Genomic DNA, 22,626 nt, shown 5'->3' with positions numbered 1-22,626 from the left:
TCTCTAAAGAATCGTGCTAATCTATAAATAAAAGAATGCAGAAATCCTCAATAGACCAATTTTGTTAAGTAATTAAAATGAAAAATGTGAACAGAAATACCATTATCTTTAAAAAGCTAGAATTCGTGTACTTGAAGGAGTCAAAGCATGCAAGAGTGCATCATTTATTTTTAACACCCATGTGGGAGCTGATTGTAGCTTTGTCCTGAAACAAATGGTCCTTCTACTTTTCCTCCACAGAAGACGATCCAACAGGCTTATCTGAGCCAGAGTGTTCCATTTCTCCTTCATATGAAGCCATATTTTTCCTTTATCAAAGCCCTAGTGATTTATTTTTTTAAGTACAAAAATTGCTGATTGCAGAATTATAGAACTGAGGTAGTGAAAGTTATTCCACATTTATAAACCACTGTGTTGAATGAGGAGGTCCAAAAATACCACTGTATTCATCCAGCTTCTTCTAGGATAAAATGATGACAGAAAAGGTTTCCACTTTCCCTTTAGTGGCCTCAGAGAAGACCATTTCCCTCTCCTAAGAATATATTCTAGATTCTTCCACCCCTTACGGACCATCCTTCCTGACTCCTGACAGTTCTTGTGACCATCCACTTGGCACAAAGGGATACATCTAAGTTTGGAACAGCCAGATATGGATTCAAAACCTCCTTTGCAAGTGATTATGACTGTGATGTGAACTCAGGCAAGGAACTAAGGCTCTCTGAGCCTCGCCTTCTCCATCTGTACAATGGGGACGTATCGTTCTTGCCCAGACTTGATATGACTACTAAATAAGACTATTAATGCTATTAATTATGTAAAAGCAAAGCAGGCATGTTAGGAAAGCTCCTTTCTTTCCTCTTTCCCTTCCCTCACTCAAGGCAATCCAATTCATCCACCTGTCCTTCAGGGAGGGAAAAAAAAAAAAAAAAAGAAAAGAAACAGGGATTACCTTGAAAAAGATCAAGAAGTTTCTACAGCGTAAGGTAAAAACAGAGGAAGTGAGCTCAATCATTTGTCTCTAAAAAACAAAAGAGGCTAATTGTGTGTTCCTAGGAAGAGGAATTTCTCATCATGGAGGTCAAATTTATATTTATTATTTCAGTTTTTCCCTACCCTAAAGATGCCCGTGTATGAGTTACTGTCAAAAGAGCAGGTTACAAATAGTGCACATAATGTGATGCCAAAATGTTCACTGAGGTGATCTCTGAATTGTAAAGTAAGGGTGCCTTAATTTTCTGCTTTGTCCTTTACCTGAATTCTCTAAACCTTGTGCAATGAGCATGTAAGATGCTTATCACAAATCTATCAAGTACACATGTTGAAAGAGGCTACTTAAAAGAATCCCTCTCCTCCCGGCGCTGAAGAATTCACTTCCACTTATTAGGCATATTATCACAAAGAAATCCAAAGCTGCTCTGAAATGAAATGGAGATGTTCTTGAAAGCACCCTCCCCTGCCACACGCTTCTGAGTGTTCATGGATTCCTCCACTGCATTCTGTTCTTCTCAAGAAAGCAACCCCAAGTAGCCTCATACCTTGCAGATCAGCTCCAGGGTGTCCCGGGCTGTGTCCCCTGGCCGGACGGCTGTCAGAACTGGCTTATTATTTGGCAGACAGAACCAGGACGGAGTGAAATACTCGTGGACCCAAATGTCACAGTCAGGGTTGTGCTGGTGGACGCTGGGTAAGACCATTTCTTTCTCCCTCTACGATAAGAAATAAAGTTAGCAGAGCAGCAAGTTAGTCTCTCAAGATCTAGGTCCCCAGATGGCACACAGGAATTATCCACTCCAATGAAAAGGGCCCAGGGCAGAAGTGGCGGCAGTGGTGAAGGACAGAGAGCTCCTCCGAGAAAAGAAGAAATTATAGAGAAAGGAGCTTCCTGGAGGTAGGAAAGATGTCTCAGAAGAGAGACAGACCTCGCACCTGATCCACGGCAACCACGGGTGGGCATTGCATGATTGAGTGGGTTTCAAAATTGGAAGAAAGAAAGAAATGGAAAAAAAAGAAGAAAGAAATGGGCTATCCATTCGGTTCGGCTTTATTGCCATGATTTTTTCCTCAAACCCATTTAAATTTAGAGCTGAGATTCCTCCAGCAAAGCCTATCTACCGTGTGAGCTATATGTTTCAAAGGCAACCATGAGGCTGCAAAGAAATTTTTAAAGAAAAGATGATGTTCTAGCATTACCTACTGACAAGCAGCATCGTTTGTGTGCTCACATTCGACATCTGATGTAACTCTGGGAGAGAGACAGCCTCATTTCCCAGATGAGGCTTAGAGAACTTCAAAGACAAGCTTTCTGGCCTTCTTAGGCTGTTGCCATCACTCCATCCTCTACATCAGGGAGTAGCACCAAGTTTCTAAGGGTGGGAGGAGCCGTGTCCTATGTATACCCTTCAGCAGCTGGGTTATATCTAAGTCAGCTAAACAGCTAAAGCTAAAAACACTCCATAGATTGATGAAATATTAGGAGCCTAATCTCTCTGAAATAAGCAGAGAAATCATTCCATTAGATTTTAGCAATGGAAAAATAATACTGATACTCAATATGTCATTTACATCCAGGCCACGGATTGGTAAATACATATCTACAGATTACTGAACACTTGGCACTATCAGCAAATTATAAGAAGAAACAAGTTTCCAAACGAAGGCTGAGAAGTAGTAACATAACAACTTCCATATGTAAAAAGAACAGATCCCAGAATGGGGAAAAGATTTTTGTAAAGGCTACTAAACTAAATTCAATTGAGAAGACAATTTCAGCTCTGCCTTTGAATGGTGTGGCTTTCATAGATAAACTGAACCCCAGGGAAGGAACTGTCAGAACACAATCAACTTGCCCAAATCCCATTAACTATCATTGGAATCTTCCCATTCTGTCCTTACATGCCACCTAAAATAACTGCCCTTAGCACTACAGCAGCCCAAGTTTTGCATCTAACCTGCTCTTTGAGAACAAGGCATTCCAGCCAAGGAGGAGGATAAAGGGGTATCTTGGAAAAACAAAAAAGCGACACAGAAATCCAGTGGAACAACTTCTGCAGCTTCCAGGATCTGTGTGCCTGGGGAAAATTAAAAGTGCACTAATAATGGTATGCAAGATGAATTAGCTAACTTCAGAAATGACTACATGAACATCAAAAACATCTATGCTTGGATTGCACATAAGAAGAGCAATTTAATTTCATCAGAAACAGACAGATGCTCAGAGAGAGTGCTATGGTTGGGTATTTCCAAGGACAGCAGCCTTTATATCCACGATGACATAATCCAGGAGTAGTTTAGGTAGCCAAGGGAGAAAAGGCCTGTCCACAGCCACTCTTATCCCCCTTCCCCCCAACAGCCAGAACTCCCCTACTACACTCTGATTTTGGAGGCTCAGCTCCATCTAGAAGGAGGGGCAAGCCATTGCTCGGCTGCATGGCAACCGAGAGCTGAACCCTGTCATATTGATTCTGAGTCCAAGAACCAGAGGATCATACCAAGGTCCCATTATCAACACCAGAATCCCCCCACTGCCCCCAGCAACGAGGCCGCCTGTTTCATCATTAGGGTCTTTAAAACAAGGAATGTCCATTTATTTAGAGGCTGAAGAAAAGTGGCCTAGAAAAAAAAAATCAATATTCTTTATGGGCTTTCAATCAGAGCAGTTGGAAAGACCCTTCTAAATCCGAGCACAAGGTTGAATCAAGTCTGGGCATCTTTAATCGAACGCTTGTCTTGGGAGGCAAACGCATTTTGTTTTTAAAGAACAAACTGTCAGAACAGTTCTTTGAAATTAATTGAAGGAAAAAAGCAGCATGTGTGGGTAGAGAGGGAGGGCAGTAAGAACTCACCTCCTGAGAAGAAAGTTGTATATGAGAGGAATTAACAATGGCATAAAATATTCTGCTACCCAGTACCCCACAATTTCCTCTTACAGTCTACATGGAAACTTCAACATTCAAATGATAGTTATTGAAAATGTTACGTCAGCAGGAGAATATTCTTACTGTTATCAAGTTTTCCATCTCTTCTTGATCTGTTACATAATTTTAAAGGACTGATCATTTCAGTTTTTAACACTGAGTGTACTTAATCTTAGGATCCCAAGAAACCACTGCATTGTGTAGTGTTGATGTATTTGTGGTACTTTTAGAAAAGGAACATGTGTTTGTTTTTACCTTGCCATCTGGAACAGTGTCATCAAATATTCCCTCTAAGGATTTCTTTACAGCCTCAGTTCCCTCACCGAACACCTGCGTACACAAAAGTATCATCTTAAGAAGAAATCTGGGCAAAAGGGCAAATGAAGCATGAGAAGGGGGATGAAAACAGGCCTGACTATTAGAAAACATTACAGAAGTTTCAGATACTCTTACATCAAATCCTGAAGTAGGTAAAATAATGTACTAGCTAAAAGACCACGAAAATCATCCCTCTATCTATATCAGATCACTTCCCACGTCTTGGGCAATTTTTTTAAATTGGCTTTAGATCTGGACAATTCATCTAAATTTAAAGAAAATAAACCTGCAAATGCAATGAACCAGATTCATTCACAGTGAAGAATTTCAGCTACAGCATCACATACCTAATCAGAAATTTATCAATAATAATGAGTTTACTTTTCACCTCAGAACCTGAGAACATATGTTTATAATTATATTACCATAACACCAAGGAAAAGTTTCTTATTTAAAAAATAGAAACTTGTCTAGCCTTTGAAATTTAATGAATCCTGCTAACTTAAAGATATGACTAAAATCACATCAGGGTACCAATGCCACTAGGTAGTCAAAACCTAAACACATGGGAAAATTTCATAGGTTTGCTCTCAACCGATTGTGTACAGTCGGTATAATATACATGGTTAAGAAAAAGTCTTTGCTCCAATGCAAATGAGATATATAGAAACATACAATTTTTATCCATTTCAAAGTACTAAATTAACAAGTAACTTTCTATTGGTATACTTACGGCTAAGTAAGAGGTTTTTTTAAACTCTTACTGTAAGAGAGAATAACAAGAATTGTTTGTAAGACATTACATGGTCCTTTGATTAAAAGAAAAAGTTAAAACATTCTCTTGGATTCATTTAAATTCAGGCATATGTTTCAGCAGCAATGGACTGTAACATAAGTGGGCACCCATAAGGTAGAAGCACACAAGTGAACTAAGGCTTTCAATAGAAGAGAAATACAACCCAAACTTCCAGCTGCGAACCCTGACGTGTATTTACAGTGTCCGTCTGAGTCACCTGCAATGCCGAACGATGCACACAAAAGGACACCACCACCTCCTGAAACAAGGGGGGAAATGCTGATTGTTAATGCCACCCTTTTGCAGGTTTAACCAAGAGCATCAAGTCTCGTGCGATTTTTCCGAAGAAATACTGACTTTCCTCCAAACAGTTTCTTCTTCGGATTTACACAGAAGCAAAACCCCAGGTAGCAAACTTGATGATGCTCTACTCTCCCCAAAGACCAGAGAACAAACTGCCTGAATGCTCAGGCTCTTCCCATCTGCTCATCTGGTCCCCTGCAAGTTCCACCAAGGGTCCAGACACTCCAGGTGGAAACAATGAGTGTGGCGGTCAGCTAAGGACGTAATACGTCAGTTTTCACGATTAATTTATTTTTTAAATGTCAGTTCTTAAGTAAACTAATGGCTGAACTGGTCGAATAAATGATGAGATCTTTTGTATTGAGTCAGTCAATGGAATTCTCACTTTGCCTACGGGCTCAGAGTGAATAGGTCAAATGGGCAATCCTAGTCATGACCTCAAAATGCTCAGTGCCTCTACGGCTCATGCACTGGACGTTCTCCTTCTCCTGAAAGACAAATACCTATGTTCTTCCATTTCTTAAAATCTGAAGCAGCTCTGGAGCCACTTGTTTCTCAAAGCCAAAGAAGGCGGATGACAATGACAATGGAGAGTTTCCCAGAAGTAACTCCCGCAGGAAAGTGGACTTAGCTAGTAAAAAAGTCAAAGTAATGAGGCCAGAGCATTTGGTTAACAGAGGCCCAATGATGCAGCGCCCTAGGGGGTGCCACTCATGATGCACTGAGGTAGGTCCCCTTCAAGCCCTGGCACCTGGGTAGTAGAAGGGAGTCACAGTGGTGAGTGAGCGCTCTCGGATTCCTGGTTCCTGATGTAAGTAGGCAGAAGAACTGCCCATTTAATGTCAACCCCCAAAAGTCAAGGGCAAAGAAACAATCAGATTCCCCTGGAGGCTACCTTTGATCCAGTGCCAGAGGCAGCTTAAAAGACTGCTCAGGTGCCCACTTGGCTTCATCATCAGGCCCTGCTTTTCTTCTGAAAACTCAGGAAGAAGTGCACTTTCAGTACCTCTGTAATTACCCAGGGTTTGGAAAGGTTGCAGGTGGGAGACTGGAGCTTGGTGATAGACTAATAGCAGAGTTCAATGTTATGGGTATACGTTATCTATTTAAAGCATCTAGGGGCTTCCCTGGTGGCGCAGTGGTTGAGAGTCCGCCTGCCGATGCAGGGGACACGGGTTCGTGCCCCGGTCCAGGAAGATCCCACATGCCGCAGAGCGGCTGGGCCCATGAGCCATGGCCGCTGAGCCTGCGCGTCCGGACAGTGAGAGGCCGCGTACCGCAAAAAAAAAAAAAAAAAAGCATCTAGCACAACTAACTTCTTTGTGTCAGCTAGTTGATGTGATATAACAGTATCAGTCAAGGAACAATGCACACACATGCACACCCCAAAGTGAGGTGTCCGTGGGAGCAATCTACGCTTGCTTTCTCATCCACCCTGGAACCTACCTGATTGATGCTTGGGCGTCCCTGCTTCTTTTTGGAGGTAGTGTCCAGACCCCAAAGAGAAGAAAACCTGCTCCTCCTCTTGCTGGCAGATCTGGACATGGCCTGAGTACGTCTTCTGACTCCAGTTTCACCAGTGCGAGCGGCCACCTGAGGAACGGCAAGAGGGGACATCAACAAGAGATGTGTCAAGACCACTCACCTGTTCCCCAAGCCGTCTTCTAAGTCCCACCCTCCAAAAGTCCCTTCCCCCTCATGCCAGCCAACCCTGACCCCACCACCCAAAGCATTTCATCCATGACTTACACATATAGGGGCTTTGAGGGCCCTTCCTAGATTCAAAATATAAACGAAAGGTTGGCAAACTCAATCACTGTCTGAAAACATCAGTAAAAATACGTAAAACAGTAATGGAATGTATGCTAGGTTTCCAAGAATTAGATATCCTTCTGGTCACATCCCTGAACTCCAGCATCAAGTTAAACTAACCATACTTTCTTGAGATTCTCTCCAAATGGTACAGAGTCGTTCCTTCACTCTAACAAAAAATGATGGCTGAGTGTCAGCAAAACTAGTGAAGACAGCACATTTTGGTTCCTGTGATTCCATATTGAATCTAAATTTACCAATCTCTTCTATTTAGTTGTCTCAGAACTACATGAAATCACTTTCCTTATTAGGCAAGTGATAGCTGTCCCCCAATATCAATGTCCCTTCTGCCTTAGAGAAACCCCAAATATAGCTGACCATCTGGCTGACCGAAGTGAACTTATTTTCCTTGTAGCAGGGCATGGGCTTGTGATGAAGTTCTGGTCAAGGGGAAGTAGAAGGGTTACACTAAGCCCCCTATATATGAACCTTCAAGTTGCGAACTTTCAAAGATGGGAACGTGCATCTGGTTCCAGCAAGGAACCAGGACCTGAGCCATCAACGTCAGGCGTGAGTAAAATTGCAGCTTGCCCTCCGTCTCCTGTTGCTGAGGATCCCTCAGCTCTACCATCTCCCACCTCCTCTCCCTCCTCCAGTCGTAACTCTTCTTGCCTGTTCACTCGATGCCAGCCCCTGTATGCCAGCTGTTATACTGTACTACTATACTTTTCGAGGTACTGTACTGTAAGATTAAAAATGTTTTCTTTATTTTTTGTGTTTGTTTTTTATGCATTATTTGTGTGAAAAGTATTATAAACCTATTACTGTACAGTGCTATATAGCCAATCGTGTTAGTTGGGTACCTAGGCTAACTTCGTTGGACTTCCAAACAAATTGGACTTGCGAATGCACTCTTGGAACAGAAGTCGTTTGTATGTAGGGGACTTACTGTATTTGTAATTTCCAGAAATGGTCCTCGAAAGGAGGGGTTTTTCCATTATCCTTCACTTTCCTCCTTTCCCGAAACATGAAAACTACCACTATTAATTTTTTGCTTACATCCTTCCAGACTTTATTTCCAAGCAAATATCTATATAATCGTTTTACAAAAATGGGAATGTACTGAACGTATTTGGCAATTCTGTCATTTTCACTTAAAATACGGTATGCATCTTTTTATTAAAACAAATTTTAACTTCGGGAAAAAAATTGTATTTTTTTTTTTAAAAGGAAGCTAAACTCTGTTGAGATATTTGCAAGGTGCCAGCGACCCAGATAAATAGTTCAATATTGCAGAAGGGAACACGCCAAATCTAAATCTGCCACTGTGATCGCCACTCAGGCACATGCAAGATCTCTGAGGACTCCACATCGTCTTCCCAGGTAATCCTTCAGGCTTGAACTTTATACTACAGGTTGTAAGCAAAGTCCCAGGAACTTGAGGGAACTTCTGCCAGGAGGTCTCAATAGGCCACCCATGGGCTCTCCTTTCAAAAGAGGGAGTGTCAGGAGGTACTGCGAGTTAGACTTGAAACTTCCCCGCCTGCTCTTTGTCACTGGAGGTATATATCTTGGAACCTACTTGTCATAGATTCCCACACGGTCAACTCCCAGTGTGACGGCTGCCAACTGGCAGCATTCTCAGGAATGAATACTGTTGGGTAACACACGGGACCCCCCCCCCCAGCAGTCAGCACGTTGGTTACAAGGCACACCCTTCTGGGGTTTTCAGTATTGACAGGGTCAACACCCTGGAAGCCCCATGAGTAGATTGGCAAAGACCCCCCCACACCTATCAAAACCAGGAATCAAAACAGTTTCTCTCCGAGGGTATTAGGGGGAAAGTTTTAGTCCCAAACAAAAAAGAGGAGGGAGCTGAGAGGTCTTGTATTTTCTCAGCTTAGCACATAAGAAAACCCAGATCAGGGTATGTGAAAATGTGGTACTCGAGACAATGGTGGGAAAGTGCTCCCAGAAAGAGTTCTAACCCACTATTACACTCAAGGTGTTGTAGGGAACAAAATCAACAAAGGGCACGTGTTTATGTTAAATATGTAAACATTTTCTCTTCTCTATTGTCTTCACTTTCTAAGCTAAAGGTAAACAAAGGTTATAAAAGGAATAAATGATAATGTGCTGACATACATAGATGTTCACCTAACTATGTCAATATCAGTTAAGCTTATCACCACAAAATGATGCTAAGAACCACTGTATAAATGGTATTAGAGCTAAAAATTCTAGAAAAAAAATACATGCAGTCTCATGTTTATAAATAGATACATATACACACATATGTAGGCAGATACACACACATACCCAAACACACACACACATCTGTGCCTCAGTATCCATGGGGAATTGGTTCCAGGACCCCCGAAGATACCAAAATCCTCCCCTCCGCAAGTCCCTTATATAAAACGGCACAGCATTTACACATAACCTACATAACAATCTCCTGTGTACTTCAAGTCATCTCTAGGTTACTTATAATACCTAATACTACGCAAATCTATGTAAATAGTTGTAAGGACAATGTAAATATTATGGAAATAATTGGGCAAATTCAAGATTTGCTTTTTGGAACTTTTTGTAATTTAGTTTTTTGAATATTTGCAATCCATGGTTGGTTGAATCCCCAGATGCAGAGCCCGTGGAAACAAAGGGTTGACCCCGTGTGTGTGTGTGTGTGTGTGTGATAGCACACATCAATATCTGAACATCTTGTGTCTGCCTGATTGTTTATTTCTTTATTATCATCTCTCCCACAAGAAGACAGGCTCCAATAGGGCAAGAACTCTGGAGTCGTTCGCTGCTATAACCCTAATCAGAGGAGAGTAACTGACATATGCCAGGCACTCACATTTACTTATTGACTGAATGAATAAATAAACAAACATGGAAAAGCAGAAGCAGATATCCTACATACCACAGTCACAACAATTAAACAGTAACTCTTTTGTGTATAATTTTAGAAAAACACAGTCCAGAAGAGAAAGGCAAGCAACCATAAATACTCTCAGTTACCAGCTGACCAGTTAGTTCAGTCTGTTTAACAAATGGACTGTTTATTTAAGGTTCTTATAGTAACTACTCTAAACTGTTGGGGGCCTTGTAAACTGCAAAAGTTACTGCTGCTCCCAAGACAATAATGACTCAAAATGAGCAAAGGGATTTAGAGGAAGAGGAAAAAAAGCTGGCAAAAGAACTGCTGGACAAGAGCTCAAGAGTTTCTCAATGATCTTGGCCCAGACAATGCCTCTCTTTGTGGCCGGAACCTGATTACTCTATCATTCTGCTCATCTGTGCAAACAAGAACAATGATAACCTTCTTTCAAAGAGTACAGCGGGGACCCTTCAGTTAATTACTAAAAATCACTGAGCATGATGGGAAGCCCTCCTGGTGAACGGTACTTAAAGTGTAGCTCAGATCTCCTCCTCTAGCCCTGTTGCCCTCACACCTCCTCCTCCCATGCTCCCCACTTAATAGAAGAAAAAAAAAAAAAAGTCTGGACAAAGGCTAAATTGAAGAATGTTTCAACCCCAAGGAGAAAAAAATTCTCTGGGGTCAAATGACAAGAAAAGAAGGAAAAAATAAGTATCCAATAAATCAGACAGTAAAAATTCCCTGCCCAGGATCTTCTACAGGAGATAGAGCAACAAACAGGAAGAGATACCCAACAGGCTTGCTTAACTTGTTCTGTCTGATTGAAACCTCTCACGGAAAAGAGAAGTTTGCAAGGACATATACACACCCAGAACCATGTCACTGCTGCAGCTAGCAAAAAAAAAAGAAAAAAAAGAACAAAGGAACAGAGAGTGGCACATATGGAATTAAATATTCTCCTTCAAAATCACTGACCAAATAAACCTAAAAGAGTTACTAACACTCCCACCCCCATCTTCTGCTGGTCAGATTTTAATAGCCTGCCCATCAAAAGAAAAGTACATGCAAATCACAGATACTGAGACAGGGGAAATTAGAAGGTCTGGAGATAAATTATGGAAGGGTAATTCAGTGGCTTCTACTTCCCCGTCTCTGAGAGGTTAGCTCCAATGGCTTTGAAGAAAATAAGAAAGGCATAGAAGTTTTAGGTAGACAGCAAAATTATTTTCTCCGAAGTCTACCAAGCCCAGGAGAAGGAAAGAGCCTTCTGGATAGCTTGGGATTTAGTATTAATACTGATGCCACATCACGGGCATCATAAGCTTCCTAAATAAAAATGCTCCCTCAATTTACGACATTCTCAGTGTGGTAAACGAGAATTTTTATCCCAATATTTTTGCAGAGCAGGCAAACTGAGATTTGGCTAAGTTACAAAGTGGTGTCCAGGTCTCACAGAAACAGACCGAGAGCCACAAACTGAAAACTGCCAGATTTACTCATCACAGCACTTTGATCCATGCCTACTAAAAAACAGGACTTAATAGCTATATGGAGAGGTGGTAGCCAGGGAGACCAAGAGCTGAGCTGTAATTAGTAGAACAAATCGGGATGCCAGTTTTAATAACTCCAGAAATTTGTTTAAGACTTCTTTAAAAATGTAAATCTGCCCCAATTATCTGAATGATGACGCTAATCTATTTATAAAGAATACAAACGGCTCTGACTGAATTACAGCTCTGAATTCAATTGCAGGGTACAGCTGACACGGCAAGCCAAGAGCAGCACAGCTAAGGTTCTTCAAGGCGGTTTCTGGAACCTAGGACTTAACATTTAATTTCACAGCAAATGTGCTAAGGTGCAGTACATTTTAAGTGGGTGTTGATTTGGATGGGCTAAAACCATGTTACTCGCATAGCAATTTTTGAGAAGAAAGGGGCCCAAAGTACATAAAGTTGTTCGCAATTTAGCATGTACATGAAATTACAGATTGCAAACATACAACTACACAACCTGCCGCTCTGGAGGTCAGATGAAAATTCTCTTCCCCAAGCAACTACGTACGTTGGGCTGATAAACACAGAAGGTCATGGCCTTCTTCAAATGCCTCAGGTATTTATGGTCACCAAAACCATGGTAAAAAATAAAGTGAAAAGGAAGATTTCCAAAGAGATCTATGTTCAATATACGGTGTATGTGTTTTCACGTGGGCAAGTGAGAGAGAGAAAAAACACATTTATGTATGAGAGAACAAGCTTTCCACTTAGCATTTCCATGAGGTAAATATAAAAAGTACGTATTGGGGTTAAAAACATGACACTGCCTAAAAATGACATGAGTTATCCACAAGCACCACATGCAAAGATCTCTTAAGGTAATACCTTTCATATTTTCTTTGCACAATAATTAAGGGCCCATCAAGAGAGGCTTAAGTAATAAATGTCAGAATAGATTCAAGTGAAGATTTGCATCCGTGACCAAGGGAGGACATATCAGAAATGCACACAGAGCAGTAAACTAGAAAACGACTTCAGAGGCTCTTGTCAAGTCGGGCTCAGGATTAACAGTCAAGATGAATATTTTTCAAAAATACATCAGCTTCTACTCACCAGCGCATGAAAAGATGATACAGAAAAGATTCCAAGGCGGCCCATTGCCACTTTCGTTGGACGGCTTGCAAAGGCAAGTAGCCTTTTAGGGTTGGGCAGCTCCCCACCTTGGAGGCTGGCTAAGTAACAGCGGTAGCGAAACAGGTCCATTTGGAACTGTTCAAGATTCTGCTCCCAAACAAAGATCTACAGTGGGGAAAATATGGGAAAAGAGTGGGGAGAGAGAGGGAAAACAAAGGTTAATTTTATCCCACACAAATGTACAAATTTCTGTTATAAAAGTATTAATTGTAGTCCTAAGGGGTAAATACCAGGTACCCTAAATTTCTTAGGTAATAGGTCAAGTATTATTGTTTCCATAGCTTACATGCTTTTCTGCAAACATCTATAGACATAAATTCAGTATGATAAATAGAAGAGATATCCTTAGTTGCTCTCTTCCCTCCCATCATAGATGTCACATTTGCGGCCATGATAGGTCCATCAGCTCCAGGCTCCGGACCACAAACCCAAGGGAGAAGACGTAAAAAAATGGAGGATTTCCAGCACTGGAGAATTATATGACTTACCAAGAGGTGGCTTTTCATAGGAAGACAGAGAAGAAGAAAAGCGAGGTGATTTCAAAATCAGAGGCAAATAGGCCAAGAGCTTTTGGGAAGAGGTGGGTGGTAGAGAGTACAGGGTGGGACAGTGGAAAACTAGATGGCGTAGACCCAGACTCTGGAATACACAGTTCCAACCAGAGGATATATCCAAGGTATTTCCACATTTTTCAAAATGGCAAAATAATACCTACCTCCTGAGGCTGATGTGATGGTTGAATAAGATAATGCAAGAATAAGAGTGGGACCAGGGTCTGGCTTATAGTGGAGGCTCAGAGATGTTAGCTATGATGTGGACACTGATTAATGGTTGCTATCTACCTTTTTACTTCAACTTAAAATACAGTGTTAGTGTAAACATATATCCACAGCGCTATTCACAAAAGTCAAATAATGGAAACAGCCCAGACGTCTATCAACAGATGAACGGGTACACAAACTGTGGTGTATACATACCACATGGAATGGAATAAGATTCAGCCACAAAAGGAATGAAGAATACATACTGAAATGAGGATCTATCTCCAAAACATTATGCTAACTAAAAGATGTCAGACACAAAACGTCACATATTATGCAAGTGCATTTGTATGAAACATCCGAAATTGATAAATCCATAGAGACAGAATGCCGGGGCAGAGGGGGACAACCGCTTAAAAGGTATGGGTTTCCTTCTGAGGTAGATGACAATGTTTTGCAACCAGACAGAAGTCGTGGTTACTCAACATTGTAAATGTACTAAATGTCACTGAATCGTACGCTTTAAAGTGGTTAATTTTGTGTTATGTAAATTTGACCTCTGTTTAAAAGAACTACAGTACCGGGTCATAAAGGGAAAGAATAGACAGAGAGACATATGGAAGATCACATGCTGGTCAATTATTTAAATAGTATTTATTCACATAATTATTTCCCAACATATTAGGCAAAGTTTCAAAGTGTTACTGGGTGGCTATCACTGACTTTTAAACAACTAAATTGAAGGCAAAAATGTCCTCTCTTATCTCACGAAATCTTTCCTTTTCAGCATGAAATATGCTCGTGCACATATACAGCAATGTATACATATATTTTTAAAACACACTCTACCTTTCCCCTAAATTTAGAAGTCTAAATTTATTGAGGAGTCAGGAATAAATCCCCATCACAGTTGAGCACCAAGTTAACCTGATAACGTAGGGAATGAAATTGCAGACTTTCCAGTTACACAGATCCCCAAGAACAGCATGCCACTGGTAGGAGCGGGTGGGCTCTGCTATTAGATTTCTGTCTTTCATTCAATTTAATATTGTTCCCTTTAGTTCATAATAATCAACTGTGAACAATGGGTGAGGAAAACTGACAGTCACAATAAAGAATTTAGCAGTCAGGATGACAGGCTGACAGTGAGACAACCAATAATGTTTCTCGATTCCAAGGCAGCAGAAAAACTTTCAAGACCTAAGGATTTTGCCCACGTCTAAACACGGAAGAACAATTACCTGATCTAATATAGTTTTCTTCTTCTTTGAATCAGTGACTGAAGACAGCTGCATTTCGCCCATTTTCTTCATCTTTTCATCCATATCAATCTTCTGTTCCAGTTTTTTGATTTCCGACTTCAGCAGTTGGAGCGTGTCTTCTTTGTGATGGTGCCTTGCGACAGCGGCTGCACAGGCAGAATGGATGGCAGTGATCCAGTTCTCCAGCTCCGTCTGGCTGGTGGTCTGTGATGGGGGAGATGGGGGCCAAGAAGAAACAGCCACCTCTTAGGTTATCATAGACAAACCAGTGCATTTCCAGACAAGCCATGGTTGGGAGTCAAGGAGGCAGGTCTAGACAGCCCATGAGGAAGGCTAACCTTTCTGAACTCCTCCTTCAGAGGACACCTAAAAGAAGTTAGTCTTAGGTCAGACACCAAGCCCCCCACCCCACCCCCAGCCCCCAACAGCTGACGGGAATGAGGCCACCATGTCTGCTCACCCAATGTAATTACTGAACTCACTTGTTGCAGTGGACCAAACATTTGTGTCCCCCACTCCCCAATTCAAACATTGAAATCATAACCCCCAGTGTGATGGTATTAGGAGGTGGGGACTTTGGGAGGTAATTAGGTCATAAGGGTGGAGCCTTCATACAGGGGATTAGTGCCCTTCTAAGAAAGAGGCCAAAGAGCTAGCTAGCTCCCTTCTACCATGTGAGGACACAACAAGAAGACAGCCATCTATGAATCACAGAATGGGCCTGACCAGAACCCAACCATGCTTCCACCCTGATCTCAGACTTCCAGCCTCCAAAATGTTTCTAAGCCACCCAGGCTACGGTAGTTTGCACTAAAATACTTGTATATGTGATAATCCTATACAGACAGCTTAGTTTCCAGTTAAGTGGGTTGCTATGAAGCAAAGGTCAGTCTCCAGACAGGACTGGTCAGTTCCATGGTGAGAGTGAGGCCGAGGGATATTATTGGCCAAGGAAGATGCAGCAAACCTTCCCCCAGTGAACCACAGTGACCCCAATCCACAGGTCCCCTGCCAGAGCCAAGCAGCCATGACAAAACTAGGGCTGGGAAGGTAGTTCAAGGAATGAGAAGCAATACTGTCTTGGGGAAGTGTCTAGGAATAGCAACCACTCAGCAGGATCCCAGCCACTAAGAATGACCAGGTCAAAGGGGATTTAAAGACAACGCTGGGTAACACTCACCAATGGGCAGGTAACCTCAAAGTGGGCTTGCTTGTGACTCACAGTGTTCTGAAAGGCAAAAGCTGGGGGAATAGCTCATGTGGAACAATGTGCCATGATTAATTCTTTAGGAACTCAATCAATGAGTATTGCCTCAAACCTAGAGAAGTTTAGTAAATGCTCAGAAGTTAGCTCATCTGAACAAAGGGTCTATTTGGCTACTTCAATATTAAAGTAGCTGATGGCATCATTTTTCACGCACAAAACACTGTTGTTTTGTTTTTTTTTTCCCCTCTGATGCATCTTCTTAGTTTCCTGACTCATTTGAGCCATGGTTTGCAAACAAAATTCTATTAACAGGACCCCACCCACATGACTGAAATGTAAGTGAAGGCACCACCGCAGGTGTCTATGTTATTTCTGAATCTCATCATATTCCACAAAAGAAACTGCATCAAATGTTACAAATGGTGTCTGCCAGCAGAGACACCACACACTGGACAAACCTAGACAATCTGTCAGTTGTTATGTTTACAACAAAATATTTGCCTATATCTAAAGAAGACTTCAATAGCTAGAAATTCTCCTAAAGAAACAACAGAAGTACCACCTGATAAAGCAAATGGAATCATTTTGTGAGGACTGTGTGGGAAAAGAAGAAGAGAAAAAGACAATGGAAGTCAAAGGTAAACACTTGTAGGTAGAGATAGTTAGGAAAAAAGGCAATGTGTGTACATGAGATTCATCTTTTTTTCCACTACACACCTAGGACTTAATCATCTTATAATTGGAAGCTTAGAACTGACTAAGCTTAGAACGGACTACCTTTATCCATTTCACCCCCCATTCCCTCCTTTAATTCTTTGAGAGTTAAAAACGCCACTTCGAATTCTTAATATTTAATCTCCTCTTGGAAAGTAACTACGTTACATTTTGTCTTTGTGTATCACTTTAAAGTTATTCAAGAAAAACCCAGAGTTTAAGATCCCCCAACATATAAAACCACCATGCTTCCTCCTGCCTGGTGCAACTAAAACGTTTGCTGTCTCTCCGTGCCTCCGCGTCAGTGGGTATTTTCCCAGATGGGGTTATTCACTGCCCCCTTCCCCCCACTTTCTAAAATTTATTAGAGAAGGAATCAGTTCAGATGGGAAAACGATCAAGTAAGGATTCTTTTCTGAAAGAAAAACTTGCAAGAAGAAAACACCAAGTGCTGGTGAAAATATGGAGCAACCAGAGTTCTTATGAGCTGCCAGAGAGTAAACTGGTATAACTGGTTTGGAAAACTATTTGGTACTACCTCCTAAAGTGGAATATAGGCACACCTTGTGACCCCCGAAATGCACTCGTGGGTCTATTCTCAACAGAAATGCATTCCTGTGCTCACGAAAATATATGTCCCAAAATGTTCACAGCAGTACAACTTGCAATGGACAAAACTAGAAACTATCCCAACACCTGTCTACAGGAGAATGAGTGAATAATATGTAGAATCGCACAGTGCCATACTACACAGCAACGAGAATGAAAGACCAGTAACTACCCACTACAACATGGACAAATCTCACACACACAACATCGAGGAAAAGAAGCCAGACACGGAAGAGTATAGACGATGAGACTCTATTTATATAAAATACAAACACAGGCAAAAACTAACGTACACTGTTAGAAGTCAGAAGAGTTGTTTGATGGGAATTGTGGGGAGAGGGGGAGCATCTGGAAGGAAGCACAGAGAGGTCTCCGGGGTGCTGGCTACATTCTGCTTCTGGATCTGGGTGCTGGTTATGTGAGTGTTATGTCACGGGTGTGCCCAGCTTGTGAAACATCATCAAGATGTGTACTTTTCTGTGTATATGGTATCCTTTAATAGACAGTTTTTAAAAGATCCTTCCAAGATATATTACCCTAATATTTAAGCATAATTTTTCTATAACTATCTTAAAAAATATTACCCTTCAGAGTCTATTTTTCAGGAAAAATTGTCACTGCAAGGTTGTAATGGAAGTTCCCAACAGCATGACCTTTTCCAGCATCACTTCTTTGTCCTCTAAAGTGCCTGGCAGCATCTGATAAACAGCTAGTCCCCTGAGCCAAAATATGCTTTTCCCCTTTGTACGCACAGCTCCATGGAAACAAGGAGCTTTTAGATGTGAAGGGAGCTGGTGTTTTCACCCATGTGAAAAGGATATTGGGGGGTGTTTCAGATGGAATCCATGCAGAGGTAGCATGTCACTAATGAGGAGAGGATGGGTCTCCAGTAAAAACAGCTGGTGCATCAGTGCTCAGTGAGAGGTCAGTATGTATTCCCTCAAGACATCCTCACTCATCTCTTCCTCCCCTCCCCTCCCCTACCCCCAGCCCAGGGGAAGAAAAGTAAATACCTACAACCCTGACATAATATCTGAGGAATAGTTAGAAAGAGCTTAAAACTCCTGATACAAACTCTGCTAAATACAAGTTACAAACTTAACATTTTAAATAAATATATTCATCTAGAAGGGGTCCAGGTGACGATTTTACAGATGAAGAAACTAAAGCCTGGTAAAATTAGAGATGACACAGTCATTTATTATAAACCCTGATCTCCGTCAATCCTATTCTTTAAAAAAAAATTTTTTTAATATGCTACACACACCACTCCAGAGCCCCGCCCCCCAGCTCTCACCAATTGCTCTAAAAACCTAGCTGTGGGGTTTTTAGTGTTGCCCACTCCTTTTGAGCTCTCCCTAGGGACACAGAGGGATGGAGTTTTCCTGGTCCCTGTGAAGTTAGGTGTGGCTATGCCACTTGGCTGGGGCCAATGAATCTGAGTAGAAGCACTATGTGTTACTAGTTAACAAAAGCCTGATTCACCCAATTCTTGTCCCTTTGCTTGCAGTCCTGGAATTGTGGGGCAAGATGGAGCTTCTGTCAGCCTGGGTCCCTAAGTGTCTAGGATGAGAAGAGCTTCATAGCCAATGTCCTACAGACACATGGCCAGAATGAAAAGGTATGTTACGCCATGGAGATGTGAGGGTTGTTCCTTACTGCAGCATAATCTAACCCATCCTGACTGATACACTAGCAAAGTAAGAATTCCATTTCAAAATAAGTGATGTTTTTAAAATAAGAGTCTGTATAATACACTGTCACCCTCCAAGAGGAGCCACAAGCTGATAGGTTCTGCAGAACAACAGCTTTTTGGTCTCTTCACTTAATGTAAAGAGAGCCCCTTCTTCCTTCCGCCTGTGAGATTCTCCTCAAACTCAGCCAGGGGCAACACACCCCATTCTCATGTCAGAGAGTTTATGTTTGCCTCCCACTTCAGAGGTGGAAATGAAGGAAACCGATACTAGTTGATGAAGCTAAACATCCTTTGAAAGGTGTAGCTATCCTGGAATTTATTTATTTAAGGGAAAGGAAGATGGTGGTTGCCAGTGGTTAGGGGAAGAGGAAAATGGGGAGTTTGATGGGTACAGAGTTTCAGCTCTACAAGATGAAAAGAGCTCTGGAGATGGATGGTGGTGATGGGTGCAGAACAATGTGAATGCACTTAATGCCGCTGAACTGTGCACCTGGACACAGTTAAGATGGTATGTCATGTATATTTCAGCACAACTTAAAAATTTTTAAATAAGATAAAATAAAAAGAAGGGGAAAAAACATACCAAGTCTCATAACACAGAGAAAGATGTTTAGAAAAGTATGATCACAACGTTATGAAAAATTTAGCCATCAGCCTTTTAACCATTAAGGACGCTCAAGTCTCCAACTGCTTTTAAAACCTGTCAGAGGCTGAAGGCAGCTCCATTAGAGAGAATTTTTGCTCCTACTGTCCTGCCTAAATAAAACAGCGGTCTCTGCCATTCTCTACCATTAGGACAAATCAATTTCTAAGAAGGACAATTCACTAAATGAGCTTTTCAGCAGAGTCTGTCCTTTGGCAGCGGCATACACGGGCTACGTGTGACTGAGAGGGTGGGCAAAGACGGCGCTGACTGCTGTCAGCAGCAGGTTAAGGAGAGACAACTCTTGAAACAGTTCCTAGCCGTTTGCAGGCTTAACACTTAACTTCTGAGCTGATCACAGCAGACCACTAACTGGATACAGTGTTCTCCAGTGTGGCCACGCCAGGATTTAAACTCTGACATGCTAGAAAAAGCTTTTCAAAGCTGCCAACCTTGCATCACCTTCACGAACCAGGCAAGTTTAATTACGGATACCAGGTCCACTCCAGCGCCCTCCATCAGAATCTAGTGGTCAAAAAGGCAGGAAGGAGAGACCACCAAGTGGTCCCCTCTCAACTTCTTCCACATGCGTCACTTTCCACTAAACAAACAGCAGCAGACAGGCAGAGAGAGTGAACTGTGTACTTCTTCCTTTCTGCCTGCTGGGGATGCCATAAATACTGTATCAAGTTCAGTGAAGGGAATAAGCACAGTTCTTGCTGACAGAGGAATAGAATCAGCAAAAAGTGCATTTTGCATAAGAGCCCCTTTGAGCACAGAGTTAAGATGAAGCACAGGGCTTCATCATGTATTTAAATAGATCCAGCTTCAATTACCCAAATGGATGGAGGATACTTCGTGATTCCAGATGATCAATGGTTTACGTGAGTGGCAGGAAAAGGGAAATTCATTTTAAACAAGAGAGGTGGTACCAGATCTAGGAAACTAAAATGTCAGATAATTTGAGTTTATAGAAGCACAAGAATAATTGTAAAGTAGGTTGAACGTTTTTCCACTTTAAAAAAAACAAAAAGAAGAATAAAGTTATGCATTCATTTTAAGAGGCTAGGTGGGAATGAAGTTCCTGTGTGAGTTCCTGAAAAGTCTTTTTTTCTCATTGGTTCTCTGCTTAACACATTTTAGAGTTTTATTTATACAAGATTTAATTAAACCATCAGTGTTAATACCTATAAAGAGAATGACAGATAGGACCCCATAATTGTAACCTGGGGCTCCTCTCATCCACTGGAGAAAGTCATGTAACTGGGCACCACTCCCACCCTTACCTCCCCACCTCTCACCCACCCCAGGTGAACTCTTTCAAGAATAAGAGAGGCTCCAGACTCCAGGAAGCCAGACACAAAAAAAGAAGGAACTGTTTACTGCAAACAAAGGAATACATGGAAACCTGACCCCGTGAGCGGCCGTGGCAAAGCTGAGTAGCCCCCAGAAAAGGCCAACAAATATTATCAACTGGACCCCCTCCACAAAAGGCCTCCCAATCTGTTCACGCTGTCATAGCCCCCAGTAGATGACAATGGGCACTGATGAGAACCAAGCGCTTCTTTGGTATCGCAGGCTTAAATGTGGTCAGACAGCTAAGGATCACCAGACATGGGACGAAAAGCCTCCAGCATAAAAGGCAGACACCAGAGCACATGGATGAGTTAACACGGTGACTGTCATGCATGAGGCCTAGAGAGAGACGAGACTGAAGCAGGAGGATAGAGGGCCAGGGGAGGGCAGGCTCCAGGGGAAAGAAAACAGTCCTAATCAACTATTTAATGAATTGGAGATTTAAAAAATATTGTGAAGTAACCAGAAATAAGCAAATTAAACAGGAAAAAAAAATGATAATCATTAACTACGGGCAAAAAACAAAATGTTGTTCAAGAAAGGAAATAAAATGATAGTACACCATTTGGCTCAGCAGCTAATACTATTTATATGGTCATACAGCATGGTGACATCAAAACAGCGTAACAGGGACTACAGACTTAACCCCAAATTTTCATGTAACCATACAGAAGATGAGGAAAGGAGAATGTGTATATAACGCAGCTAGATATTCATCTATCATAGCAGAAAATCAGTAGTTAATGTCTAAGGTCAGTTAAGAAATAGTATTGAGACAGGCTGGGACCTGGGACCCTTTGCTGCATTACTTGCACCTGGACAAACATCTCCATCAGCAACAGAATACAAAGTAACTATAAGGGACTAAAAATAACTGCATACATGTGCAGCTGGAGCAAATTATGAACAATAAGATACAAAAAGACCAAAAACCCAACTGCCACTTTTGAGGTGTCAGGAGCAAAAGCAGGGTACTGAGCATGATCCCTGCGCATAGCACCACCAAGGGGGTGGGCAAACCACCCCTCCTGCCCGACCCACCAATCCATCCCCCCCTCACCCCACTTAAGGGTCAAGCTTGCCCCCCTTCAGAGAGTGAGCAAGAGAAACTGTTACTTGTTTTTCTCCCTCATGTTGCAGCTCCAGTCCCAGTAAAGCCTTGCCAGAACGTCTCATCTGGCCTCTTACCAGTTTCTATTGATTAAGGAGTCCAAGAATCCTGGTCAGTAACAGTATAAGCATATTGATGAGAAAGGAGGGTAAACGCAAGAAAAAGCAAACAAACAAAACAAAACAACAAAAAAAAAACAACCAGTTAAAAGAGTGGAGTACAGTTGCTTAAGGGAGTGATGATTGGAAGAGAGGGTAAGGAAGTATGGGAAGAGAATTTCACTTTAATTCTTTTCAGGTTAATTGAATTATTTAAAACTATGTGTTCAAAACAGAAACAGACTCACAGACACAGAAAACAAACTCATGGTTATCAAAGGGGAAAGGCAGCAGGGGGCAGGGGGATAAATTAGGAGTTTGGGATTAGCAGATACAAACTATTACACATAAATTAGATAAACAACCCGGTTCTACTGTGTAACACAGGGAACTACATTCGACATCTTGTAATAAACTATAATGGAAAAGAATCTGAAAAAGAATATATATAC

General features: G+C 41.7%; 1 protein-coding gene across 5 annotated transcripts in view; it reads right to left on the bottom strand.

Annotated features, from left to right (window-relative positions):
* TIAM1 (TIAM Rac1 associated GEF 1) overlaps positions 1-22,626 on the bottom strand; it is a 407,413-nt gene that overhangs the window by 83,973 nt on the left and 300,814 nt on the right. For 4 of the 5 annotated variants that reach the window (XM_027101391.1, XM_027101400.1, XM_027101417.1 and 1 more), the window contains 6 exons: positions 14,720-14,944; positions 12,637-12,822; positions 6,778-6,924; positions 5,246-5,287; positions 4,170-4,244; positions 1,536-1,706 (listed from right to left, as the gene is read on the bottom strand). In XM_027101391.1, coding sequence (XP_026957192.1) covers positions 1,536-1,706; positions 4,170-4,244; positions 5,246-5,287; positions 6,778-6,924; positions 12,637-12,822; positions 14,720-14,944 — 846 coding nt within the window. The remainder of the gene's footprint in view (positions 1-1,535; positions 1,707-4,169; positions 4,245-5,245; positions 5,288-6,777; positions 6,925-12,636; positions 12,823-14,719; positions 14,945-22,626) is intronic. The other variant, XM_027101428.1, reaches the window with a different exon arrangement.

This window comes from Aethalodelphis obliquidens, unplaced genomic scaffold, assembly GCF_003676395.1.
Source record: "Aethalodelphis obliquidens isolate GAN/ISIS:26980383/991018 unplaced genomic scaffold, ASM367639v1 scaffold1, whole genome shotgun sequence".
NCBI classification, from domain to species: Eukaryota; Metazoa; Chordata; class Mammalia; order Artiodactyla; family Delphinidae; genus Aethalodelphis; species Aethalodelphis obliquidens.
The sequence above is the reverse complement of the archived record's forward strand: the minus strand, read 5'-3'. Positions and strand labels throughout refer to the sequence as shown.